The sequence below is a fragment of the Osmerus eperlanus genome, chromosome 7 (assembly GCF_963692335.1).
Source record: "Osmerus eperlanus chromosome 7, fOsmEpe2.1, whole genome shotgun sequence".
Lineage (NCBI taxonomy): Eukaryota > Metazoa > Chordata > Actinopteri > Osmeriformes > Osmeridae > Osmerus > Osmerus eperlanus.
Genome location: NC_085024.1, coordinates 12595652 through 12608655, shown reverse-complemented (window position 1 = coordinate 12608655; position 13004 = coordinate 12595652). Strand labels below are relative to the sequence as shown.

Here is a 13004-nt window from a genome sequence, read left to right as displayed (position 1 = left end):
TAGTCACAAAAAGAAAATCTGGTGATATACACATGTGCGTGGATTTGAGAGAGACAAACAAAGCTGTAATCACTGACAGCCACCCATTGCCGCTGATTGAGGACATACTGTCACTGTCATACATCAATATTATTTATTATTACTGATGGACTTCTGGCAGATGTATGGTCACTGAATTTTGTTGTTGTCCCTGCAGTGTACTGTACTGTCTCTTTACTATGCCTGTTTCATGTTGTTTAATTGTAAGATGTTTAACTACATGCTCTTATGGTTCTTGCCTTTGGCACTTATTTGGTTTTTCACAATGTATGCTTCATGTTTTGGCTACCCGCAATGTTTGGGGCTATCTCGTTGTTATGATCAGTGACCTATGCACTTTTGTAAAGCTCTCTCTTGGAAGTCGCTTTGGATAAAAGCGTCTACTAAATGAATACATGTAAATTTGATTGCTTCCAAGAATTGCCCCTTGGGGATTTTTTGTATTTTTATTGTATGTTCAAGTAAATATGTATAAAAGTTTTTTCCAAATTTTCTTTGTAAAACATATACATTCAATTGGCGTGTTTATTTATTGTGCATGATTATATTTTATTTTTATATATTATATACCGTTTTACAAAACGGTATATAATGTGTAAGGATGTATGTGTTTTCCGGGAATACTTGCGTTCTTGGTGAAGCTTGTGCCAGTGTCAGCATCTACCAGCGCAGCAGTCACAATACGTCCAGAAAAAGAACTTTTGATTGAGTTAACAAAGCTGGACTTTCCTGCACCAATTTGTCCCATTAACATGATCCTGAGCTGGCCCATATCAGGATCATTTAAACAAAATTGCCTCAGATCCTGAATCATAGTGTCTCTCTGCCTATCCATAGAATTGCAAAATAATATATAGGCTACATTTTAATTATTGCTACAAACGTCAATATTTTCTATTTCACTGTATTTTTCATCAGTCAGGACAGTAGGCTACTTACATCCAGTCAACCTCTCTCCAAGATTTGTCAAACTGTAGACATAAATAAACTGTTTATTTTACAAGTACAATTCATTATGGATTTTGTGAAATTAATTTGGGTCAGGGGCATTTCAAGAAGTTTAAAATGGGGCGGAGAGGACTGACCTGAAGGCTTACATGGGTATAACAATATGGATCATTCAAAAGTAACTAACCTAGTGATGGTGGTGGTGGTGGTGTTGACTGGTTACCTCCCATGTTGACTGTTTTGCAGGGGAGGTCAATACAACAACTTCAACATATGGCATGTCTTTAAGGAATGTATTTAGCAGACACTGTCTTGTCAAAAGTAACATATTCAAAGAAACATATCATTCATGAATAATAAAAACATTTCACTTGCACTGCACTTTCTAATATACAGGCATTCAACACTGTAGTCTCAGAGCTTGCTTTTGTCTACCAACTTTGATTTAGATTTTTTATTTTGCACAGCATTCAATAAAATCTATGTCTATTCAATAACAGTTTTAGCAGTCTACCTAATGTAAAAGTCCATGTATTATGGAGAAAGAGTTTACAGAAGAGATTCCAATAACAGCAGAAGCAGAAAAGACTTACCCTCTTGGATGTCTAACAGATAAGCAGGGGTGTGACTGGACATGATATATATGCATTTTTATGCATTATATGCATTTTTGTACTCGCTGTGATATATTGTTTTTATTATTGTTGCTTGTTTTTTCTACAGGTACACTTGCACTTATAGTGGTTCATGTTGTTTAATTGTAACTTGTTTAACTACATGCTCTTATGGTTCTTCCCTTTGGCACTTACTTTGGTTGTTCACAATGTGTGCTTCATGTTTTGGCTACTCGCAATGTTTTTGTGGCTATCTTGTTGTTATTATCAGTGACCTATGCACTTTGTAAAGCCCTCTCTTGGAAGTCGCTTTGGATAAAAGCGTCTGCTAAATGAATAAATGTAAATGTAATGCAGATACCCAACCCAGATACCAGTTACTTTCACTTTCCCGGTGTGCCACCGGTATGCCACAGGTGAGCATGCCAGTACGTCACGTTGTCTGAGGCAGGGGCGGACTTACATTTAGTCAAACTTGTAATTGTCTTGGGCCCCAAGCTAACAAGAACCCGATTTTCGTGTTGGACAGGGTACACACCTTTAAGGATGATCAGATTGCCATCTCGGTAGGCACTGCATAATTACCGTACGGACAATGAACAGCTTTGTTCTGTCAATTTCTAGAATGCCACTGTTGATTTACATCAGGGAAGGGGAAGATAGTGAAAGTGAAAGAGGTCAACTTGATAGTAAACAGGCTGATTTACAAGAACTAGGTAATGAATATGTACAAACAAGCAGAACGTCTTTAGTTACATATGTACTGGCCTCTGTTCTACAATTATTTATATCTATGACACTGAAGTGAATGTAGCATATTGGTAACATTTAACTCACTTTTCCCTCTCCCCCATGGGTGTGTCTGAGGGCATGTGTGGTGTGTGCTCTGGAATGTCCCTCTGTCTATCCATCCATAGATACAGCTATCAATGTGACAGTTGAGTCCTTAGGTACATGACTGGCCCACCCAGAGCTTGAGATGTCCTCCGCAAAATGTCTGAATGAGAGACAGGCTGACAACTTGTAGCAAGAAAGGTCCAGAGAATCTACGCTGGTATCACTTATGCCACCTGCTCACAAGGTGAGTAATGGACCACTGAAGGTTCCGTCCAACCACCAGTCTCTAACCCAAATGTAGTTTAGGCTGATTTCAACGATCAGTCTGTTGTACCCACTTAATGGATCAGACCGCTAGATTGAAAAAACAACCATATTCATCCTGACTTAAATGTGTTATGTAGAGCATTAGGGTCATGTGACCTGCCTAACAACCTAGTGACTTGGATTGGTTCACGTTTTCTGTTTTCAGAATCAGAATGAGCTTTATTTCATTATCATTGTATCATTGTATCATTGTATTGATTATCTTACTATTTAGATAATAAACTATTATTGTGCATTTGAAGTTACTTGTTCTCCTTGAAACTTATCTATCACGCTACGGCGGTGAAAACTTTGATCTAGTCTGGTTGATGCGGCTAATACTGATTATAAACATTGACTTTTGAAGTAGGTTTTAACTTAAGGCCTCTGAGTCACTTACGGTGGATCTCCACGCTCCGAAGGAATTTACCGGAGCCTCTGAGTGATTGGTTTACATACTAGGTCTACTATGGTTAAAATCCATATTATAGTAATGATAAACGACTGATTAGTGAACACGCATACTTTAGGGTCGATGCTCTGATCAAGCAGACGATTTTTACCTACGCCAGAGTTTCATGTCATTAACTGTTTAGCGCTCAAGGTTACAGGTAACGCACTTGTGCACATTTCTAAAATTGGAGTCAGATATTAACGAGTCAATTATCTCCCTGAACATCTAACCAGAATTGAATTGGGTTTCCCAAGCCGGGGACAAACACCAAGCGTCCCCGGCCTTACGAGATATCCTCTCCAACCTACAGTCCTGATGGACCGCAGCCTCCTGCCGGAGGGGAGTGGCTGGAACAGAGCGTGTCCAGGGTGGGAAGAGTCGGCCACAATCTTTCTTGCTCGCCTCAGGGTCCTAGAGGTGAACAAGTCCTCGAAGGAAGGCAGATTGCACCCATTCACCTTCTCAGCATCTCGGATGATACGCTGCAGTCTGCTCTTGTCCTTGGCAGTGTCAGCAGCATACCACATTGTGATGGAGGATGTGAGAATGGATTCAACGATGGCTGTGTAAAAGTGCACCATCATTGTCTTTGGCAGGTTGAATTTCTTCAGCTGCCGCAGGAAGAACATCCTCTGCTGAGCTTTCTTTGTGAGGGAGCTGATATTCAGTTCCCATTTGAGGTCCTGAGAGAGGATAGTGCCCAGGAAGCGGGAGGACTCCACAGTGTTGATTGGGGAGTTGCACAAGGTGATGGGGTTGAGTGGGGCTGGATTCTTCCTAAAGTCCAAAACCATCTCCAATGTCTTAAGAGCATTGAGCTCCAAGTTGTTCTGGCTGCACCAGGTCACCATGTTGTCAGCTTCCCACCTGTCAGACTCATCCCTGTCAGAGATGAGCCCAATGAGGGTGGTGTTGTCTGCAAACTTACGGATTTTGACGGACTTATGACTGGAGGTGCAGCTGTTCTTGTACAGGGAGAAGAGTAGAGTGGAAAGGACAATCCAATTGTCTTTCAAAACGACAGTAGAACTCGTTCAGGTTGTTGGCCAGGCTAGAGTCGTTAACGGAGTGGGGGGCTCTAGGTTTGTAGTTGGTGATCTGCCTGGGCCCTCTCCAGACAGAAGCAGAGTCGTTAGCTGAGAACTGGTGTCTTAGTCTCTCAGAGAGCAGTCGTTTAGCCGCTCTCACCATCTTGCTAAACCTGTTCTTCGACTCCTTGAATCTGTCTCTATCCCCACTCCTAAACGCTTCCTCCTTGTCCAACCTCAGCCTTCTGCTGCTTTTTGCTGTAAACCAGGTTTTGTCGTTGTTGTAGCTCACCGTGGTGCGTGTTGGTATACAGCTGTCCTCACAGATTTACATTTATTCATTTAGCAGACGCTTTTATCCAAAGCGACTTCCAAGAGAGAGCTTTACAAAGTGCATAGGTCACTGATCATAACAACAAGATAGCCACAAAACATTGCAAGTAGCCAAAACATGAAGCACACATTGTGAACAACCAAAGTAAGTGCCAAAGGGAAGAACCATAAGAGCATGTAGTTAAACAAGTTACAATTAAACAACATGAACCGCTATACGTGCAAGTGTACCTGTGGAAAAAACAAGCAACAATAATAAAAACAATATATCACAGCGAGTACAAAAAATGTAAAATAGTTACCACTAACCACAAGAGCAACAAGTCTCTGAGCAAGAGTCATTGTGATCCTTGAGGAAACTAACATCGGGTCAAGCGAACCATTCCTAAGTACCGTTGTACTCCTGGAACAAGTGCGTCTTGAGCCTTTTCTTGAAGGTGGAGAGACAGTCAGTGTCTCTGATGGAGGTGGGGTGTTGATTCCACCACTGGGGGGCCAGACAGGAGAAGAGCTTGTGTTGGGACCGGGCGGTCTTGAGCGGTGGGACCACCAGGCGGTTGTCTGAAGAAGACCGTAGGTGACGGGTGGGGGTGTAAGGCTGCAGGAGAGACTTGATGTAGACGGGTGCAGTCCCGTTCACTGCTCGGAAGGTCAATACCAGGGTCTTGAATCTGATACGGGCCATGATAGGTAGCCAGTGGAGAGAGATGAGGAGCGGGGTAACATGAGAGCGTCTGGGTAGATTGTAGACCAGGCGGGCCGCTGCGTTCTGAGTCCTCTGAAGAGGGCGGGTTGCACATGCTGGGAGACCAGCGAGCAGCGAGTTGCAATAGTCCAACTTGGAGAGGACAAGTGCTTGGACTAGCAGCTGGGTGGAGTGCTCAGACAGGTATCTCCTGATCTTCCGGATGTTGTAGAGGGTGAATCTACACGACCGGGAGACCGTAGCAATGTGGGCCGTGAGGGAGAGCTCGTCGTCCATGGTAACCCCAAGGTTCCTGGCAGAGGATGAAGGGGTCACCGTCGCAGATCCCAGGGTGATTGAGAGATCGTGGGAGATGGAGGGTTTAGCCAGGATGATGAGAAGTTCTGTTTTGGCGAGGTTCAGCTGGAGGTGGTGCTCGGTCATCCAGGCGGAGATGTCTGTGAGGCAGGCCTCAATCCTAGCTGAGATCCCCGGATCGGTCGGGGGGAACGACAGGTACAGCTGCGTGTCGTCAGCGTAGCAGTGGTAGGAGAAGCCATGGGAGGTGATGATTGGTCCAAGTGAGGTGGTGTACAGAGAGAAGAGGAGGGGTCCAAGGACGGAGCCCTGTGGGACACCAGTAGAAAGCTGGCGAGGGCCTGACAGTTTGCCTCCCCAGGAAACCTGGTAGGATCTTCCCGACAGGTAGGATGAGATCCACTGGAGTGCAGTGCCAGTGATGCCCATCTCAGAAAGTCTGGCGAGCAGGATCTGGTGGTTAACCGTATCAAACGCTGCGGAAAGGTCCAGCAGAATGATGACGGATGACCTGAAAGCCACTCTGGCAGACTGGAGGGCAGTGGTGACTGAAAGGAGGGCAGTCTCTGTGGAGTGGCCAGTCTTGAAGCCCGATTGGTTGGGGTCAAGCAGGTTGTTCTGAGAGAGAAAGTTAGACAGTTGGTTAGATACAGCACGTTCAATTGTTTTTGAAAGGAAGGGTAACAGTGATACCGGTCTGTTGTTCTGGAGGACGGCAGGGTTAAGGGAGGGTTTTTTGAGTAGAGGGGTAACTCTGGCCTGTTTGAAGGCAGAGGGGAAGGTGCCAGAGGTAAGAGAGGAGTTTATGACATGGAGAAGAAAAGTTATGATGGAGGGGGAGATGGTTTGAAAGAGAGGGGAGGGGATAGGATCAAGGGGACAGGAGGTGGGGCGATGAGAGAGAATGAGGTCAGAGATCTCTGCCTCAGACAGGGGAGAAAAAGAGTTTAGACATTTAGTTGGGTCAGTCATGGAGGGTGAGAGGGTAGGAAAGGTGGGTTTAGGGAACCGACTGCTAATGTCGGCGACTTTTTTCTCAAAGGAGAAGTCGTCTGCTGTCAGGGTGGAGGGAGGGGGTGGTGGGTGGAGAAGGGTGGAGAAGGTAGAAAAAAGTTTGTGGGGGTTTGAAGCGGAGTTAATTTTGTTCAGAAAGTAGAGGGTTTTAGCACCAGTTATGTGAAAAGAGAAGGATTTGAGGAGGGAGTGATACTTATCAAGGTCCAGACCGCCTTTGGACTTGCGCCTCGTCGGCCATCCTCGGTGGACTCCCGCAGGTAGACTCCCTGTCTTTGTTCGACCGAGTCTTCGTGCACCGAGGCTGCCTCTGCAGTGCTAGCCGCCTTAAATATGCTAAAGGCGCAGCTGACAATGGCCCTAATTATGTAAACAAAGCCAGGGTCTCACTCGGCGGCAAGTACCCTGAAACTCGATCTCTAGATAGCTACCTATTGACCAATTTAGCTGCTATACCCTTACCCTCTGTCCTTGAGGCAAAGTTTTAGCAAAACACAAATGAATGAAACAAACTCTGGTTACTTACAGTCAGATGGCAGTCACGAAGTACACTCAGTAAGACACTATTCGCTCTGAATCTGATTACAGAAGTCAGGGCTGATTTAACCAAATTCTACAATGGCCCTAATTATGTAAACAAAGCCAGGGTCTCACTCGGCGGCAAGTACCCTGAAACTAGCTGCTATACCCTTACCTGCTGATTGAGGACATACTGTCACTGTCATACATCAATATTATTTATTATTACTGATGGACTTCTGACAGATGTATGGTCACTGAAAATGTTGTTGTTGTCCCTGCAGTGTACTGTACTGTCTCTTTACTATGCCTGTTTCATGTTGTTTAATTGTAACTTGTTTAACTACATGCTCTTATGGTTCTTGCCTTTGGCACTTATTTGTTTTTTCACAATGTATGCTTCATGTTTTGGCTACCCGCAATGTTTGGGGCTATCTCGTTGTTATGGTCAGTGACCTATGCACTTTTGTAAAGCTCTCTCTTGGAAGTCGCTTTGGATAAAAGCGTCTGCTAAATGAATACATGTCAATTTAAATGCTTCCAAGAATTGCCCTTTGGGGTTTTTTTGTATTTTTATTGTATGTTCAAGTAAATATGTATAAAAGTTTTTTCAAAATGTTCTTTGTAAAACATATACATTCAATTGGCGTGTTTATTTATTGTGCATGATTATATTTTATGCCTATAAAAGTATTGACAAATTTTGTTGCACTCTTACCATAACTCTGTAAGTCATGAACAGGCAAACGACATGTCACGGTATGGCAGAGTAGAAAATCAATGTACACCAAAACCCTCGTGCTAACGAAACACTGCATGAAATTAGACCCTCACCCAATGCAAAACATTGCAAAACAGTCAATTGTGCAGTAAAACATTTTGTTTGTGTTGCTGTCATTTTTAGGATACTAATTAATCAACAATCATGACTTGGATTGTATTACAATACATTAAATAGGCAAATGGCACCTACACAGATAAAGACCAATTCTTCTGACCTCAGACTTTTAATGATCAAATTCCACCACAATATGCACACTGGGGGCTTAATTAATGAGGTGAAACTGATCAAGGCCAGGGAAGATGAACACACAGGCAGGGTAGAAGAAGGACACTCTGAAACGAGAGGACAGATGAGGACATCAACATACAACAGGAATTAAAATAAGACATGACAAAGAAAACATAACCCAGGGAGCAGGGCAGGATGTTATAATACTGCATACTCGTGAGGTTTTTATTGATTTATATTGACATCTAAATTGAAGGTATGGTTAGGTTAAGTTAAGGTATATGTTTTATTTATTTATTGTCCCGTAGGGAAACTCGTCTTGGCTTAAAGCCAATCAATCACACAATACAATGTCACAATGCACACAACTACATAGATTATATATACAGAATATTTGCCTTTTGGAGATAAAGTTAGTTAATTATGTCTGTCTGTCTCAGTGGTACAGAGGACAGCCTAAGTAAATTCAATCTCTATATGGAATATTTGCTCTTTTAGTATTTTTCTAGTAGGCATCTTCTATAGAAGAAGCCCCTGGAAAAAAATAAAATAATAATTTCAATCTCTATGGTTTTCATGGTGGCTTATTATTCTTGTTGAAGTGTCCATATGTAATCATTGGCTGCCTCCACAATCTGATGAATAGCCTCCAACACCAGCACATCTGCTACATTGTTTGTCTTTGTCTCTTCATGGTAGTTCTTCACTGGCAGGATGCAGTTCATGGGGATCCCCAGCTCATTGCTGCAGGTCTCCATCTGAGAGCAATTAGAACCATACAGGGTTTTATAATGACCAAAGGCTCAGCCAAGACCACAGAAGAGTAACTTTAGAGCTTACCTGCTTTTTAATTGCCTTGCTTTTGTAGATATTTCTCAGATCCCTCTTCACTTCTGGACAAGCATCATCAACTTTTGTCATAACAAGAAACTGGGGAATATCTAGAATTTCATGGGATGAAATGTACCTGTTACGTCACATAAAATGATGACAAACCACTGTCTTCAGTAATCGCGCCACTAGTTGTTATTTAGGTTTGTGGAGAACATTTACCCAGACTGCTAGCCTTCTCCCTTATAGCCTTCAGCTTGCATTTGAGTCCATCTGACATTCCAAATAAGGCATTTGCAGACACGACACCCACTAAACAGTGGACTCTGTGTTTTAACTCAGGACTGCTGTTGTAGTCTTGTTTTTCTTGTGTCAAAGGACAAGTGGGGTTGAACTGTATCAGGTAAAAAGTACAGAGATGGAGAGTTAGAGATTGCATCTCTAACAGGATGGGAACTATGGAGGAGCCAGGGGGGACATTGGCTCCTCTTAAGACTCCCCTGAAAATATAATTTGTGAATTTTTGGGGGTCTCTAAAATTAAATATTTTTCCCATGAATTTGTATTTTTCTCTATCTTCATTCACTTATTGACTATGCATCAAATTAACCTACGATAGATGCATTATTCATGCATGTGGGTGATTCAAAGCTAATTCACTTTACGTAACTAGTGCAGTGCCCTTGCCTGTGATGCAGCTGGTAATTAAGATGTCGGTTTGTTGATCTGGTGCATGTGAATGAACTCAACTAAACACAATTGTTTATGAAATGTGTATTGTTTATATAGGCAAGGTTGTAAAATAAACTTGCCTTTGTCCATCAGTCATCAATTTCCGGGTTCATAGCCTAATCAGTGATTATTTCATTAGAACGTTTCCCAGCAAACACACAAAGTAAAGGCACTGTATTTATATAGTGTTGGTAATTTGATTATGTGAGCTCTATTTATTTTTCTAGTGCACAGTGCCCGAGATGCTGTCGGTGCATGTAGCCTAGTTCTGCCTAAGCCTATAAAATGTTATCAAAAGTTTGGCGTGAGATTACCATACTTATCAACGGGGAGGGCCATTGTCACGCATTCACGGCGAATGCGTGACAATGGAGGGCCCTGGCCTAAAGGGTGTTTGCTGTTTTCATAAAAAAATGTATATCATGTTCCTTTGTGCTATGAAATGCTGTAATTTTTTAACAATTATTTTCTATATCACATTCACATAAATAAGACTGACAACCGACCAAGGAGGCTACATTTGTAAGAACATTGTTCCTGTCAAAATCCTCGTTTAGAGCTCGCTATATCCATGCCTCAAGAAACCAACAGAGAAAGCTTAAGTTGTAGGAATAGTGTTCTTGTCCTATAGCGCATGTCCTTGGGTTCTGAAATGGACATTACAATTACTACTTTGCACAGTGTCCAATTCTCAAACTAATACCTAGTCAAACAATCGTTGGCCTAAAATCCCACCATAAAACTTGCAGACAGAGATTTCTTGCATTGTAGTATACATATTCCTGTGATGTTACAATGATTCGTAAAGACTTAAAATGACAATTGTATTCATTGTGTTTTGTATTCAGACAAGGATACTACACAATAGCTATGTAAATGCAAGAAGTACGTTTGCTCAATTAACTATATAATCTCACAAAATGGGTAGCGTATACAGACCATTTTGAACTATTCGATATTTGATCGTATTGCCCCACCTATAGTAATGAAATTAAAGACTATCTACAAAAGTTAAAATGCATTCAAATCTGAAACACCCACAGTGCCTTGATGATATGCATCTGAGCCAGGTCTCATAGAGCCCTTCTGGTGAGTACTAGGTACTCCATGAAACAACTTGATACAATTGTCATGTGTTGCTGTGGTAGTTACATGTTGCAGAGTAGCCTACCTGATAACCTTCTCGGACATGGCCTCCAAGAATGCTGACGATGTCATCAGTGTGCACCCCCCTTGATTCATCAGGCTCCAAACCCATGACATCATTGAATGCAAAAGGTAAGCGTCCTTTTCCTTTCATTACATCTTTAATGTAATGTGTTTTATACTACAAAAATAAAAGACACTTCCCTCAAAACATTACAGAATTTCTTTTTACAAAACAGTATATAATGTGTAAGGATGTATGTGTTTTCCGGGAATACTTGCCTTCTTGGTGAAGCTTATGCCAGTGTCAGCATCTACCAGCGCAGCAGTCACAACACGTCCAGAAAAAGCACTTTTGATTGAGTTAACAAAGCTGGACTTTCCTGCGCCAATTTGTCCCATTAACAGGATCCTGAGCTGGCCCATATCAGGATCATTTAAATCCAATTGCCTCAGATCCTGAATCATAGTATCTCTCTGCCTGTCCAGAGAATTGCCAAAAATATATATTTTTATAAATTTACTACAGTAATTTAAAGGGCTGCTGAGCAATGTTACAATACTTTTTCAAGAATTGCTAAACACTATTTTCTATTTCACTGTATTTTTCATCAGTCAGGACAGTAGGCTACTTACGTCCAGTCAACCTGCCTCCAAGCTTTGTCATAAACTGTAGACATAAAAAAGCGTGTTTATTTTACAAGTACAATTAACTATGGATTTTGTGAAATTAATTTGGATCAGGGCATTTTAAGAAGTTTAAAATGGGGTGGACAGGACTGACCTGGAGCCCTTCATGGGTAGCCTACAACAACTTTGGGAATTAAAAAGTAACAAACCTGGTGCTGGTGCTGGTTTTGATGAGCTACCTCCCATGTTGACTGTTTTGCAGGGGTGGTCAATACAACTTCAATGTACAACATGTCTTGAATTAATTTATTTAGAAGACACTCGTATCAAAAGCAACATATCCTAAGTCATCATTTATGAATTATAAAAACATTTCACACTGCACTTTCTCATTATGCTTATTAAATACGATACGATTGTATTTATCTAAAAACCTGACACTTTACGTGGTATTGTGTGATAGAGGGAGCTTTAATTACTAGCTCCAACCATATCATTCTAGCCGTAATTGGTAGCCCCGCCCATATCAGCCAAGCCCATTAAAACAGCCAGTGAAGCGTGACCATTTTTACAACACAGTGTAAAACGTGTTGGGCTGTTGACTAAAGATTTTGGGCATACGAAGTCGTCAGAGACTTGACTTGGATCTCCAACCATTTCCAAACCTATCTGGGACCGGGTGAAGGAGGGTGGACTGCTCTGCGGAAACGTCGGCTGCTGATTTGCTGCGTTTGTTCCCTGCTCCGTCAATTTTGCTACTACTGGCTTATTATCGTGGGGGGACGAGGCTAGTTCTGACTAGTCTGGCTGGACTAGCTGGGGACCGATACCGGGGCTGTCCTGAGTAGCGTGTATTTGATTTGTGTTTTGTTTTTTTCATTGATGTGATGCACTGATTAACTTTGAGGGGTTATCCCTGGTCTACATCGGGAGGACCTCTTTGGTCTTATGGAGTTTCTCCGCCATTAACATTTGCTGTGTAGTTGCACCCAAGTTTGATTATTTTTGTGGTTTTATTTGTGTGAAATTTCTTTTTTCTTATGGTGTGATTTTTTTGGGTTGGATTCTACAATTAACGTGTTTGCATGTATTTTCTTTTGGCGCAGAAACTAACTCAGACCATGGATGTTTAGCCCCGGCTTTATTTAACTGATAACAGTGCAACTTTTAATATTGTTCCCTTTTCTACTTAATATATAATAAATGATATGTATTGTTGGGAAATCACATCTCTGTGTGTCATTTAGTTGACTGACCCGCAACTTTTCGAACTGGCTGTTGTGCCTAGGCGCACCTTTCCACATTTGGCGCTGCGAGTAGGGTTTGTACAGAGATGTGTTTTTCCTTAACTTTGTAGAGGAGTTCTGAGTTTATTTGTATATTATTTACTCTGTAAAAAAAAAAAAAAATTGTGCATTAAGTCTTGAGTGAATCTGTATTGTGTGAGTAGGTGTTCTGTTTTAAGCAGCAAAGCGGCAGCTGACTAGACTGGGTAAGACCTGTGGTCTTGGGCAGATGTGACCTAATTCGAAAGTGAACATTCTTTTCATTGTTTACC

The 13004-nt window shown here is 41.9% G+C and overlaps 1 protein-coding gene and 1 non-coding gene across 2 annotated transcripts; one reads left to right on the top strand and one right to left on the bottom strand.

Moving 5' to 3' along the window:
- The first annotated feature begins 8587 nt into the window (after positions 1-8587).
- On the top strand, positions 8588-8643 carry LOC134024271 (U7 small nuclear RNA). The gene has a single exon (XR_009930877.1). It is a non-coding gene; the product is annotated as a U7 small nuclear RNA (small nuclear RNA).
- A 48-nt stretch (positions 8644-8691) lies between these two features.
- On the bottom strand, positions 8692-10963 carry LOC134023106 (interferon-induced protein 44-like). Its single transcript, XM_062464949.1, has 4 exons — positions 10842-10963; positions 9161-9332; positions 8948-9048; positions 8692-8865 (listed from the first exon to the last, which is right to left on the bottom strand). The coding sequence occupies exons 1-4, from the start codon at positions 10926-10928 to the stop codon at positions 8695-8697; spliced, it is 531 nt and encodes a 176-aa protein (XP_062320933.1). The 5' UTR covers positions 10929-10963; the 3' UTR covers positions 8692-8694.
- Between the last annotated feature and the right edge of the window lie 2041 nt (positions 10964-13004).

Coding starts and splice junctions, on each gene's coding strand:
- LOC134023106 (XM_062464949.1), bottom strand. CDS start 10,928: ATGGGTTTGGAGCCTGATGAATCAAGGGGGGTGCACACTGATGACATC. Junction 9,333..10,841: donor ATGTCCGAGAAGGTTATCAG/GTAGGCTACTCT, acceptor TACCTGATACAG/TTCAACCCCACTTGTCCTTT. Junction 9,049..9,160: donor GGAGAAGGCTAGCAGTCTGG/GTAAATGTTCTC, acceptor ATGAAATTCTAG/ATATTCCCCAGTTTCTTGTT.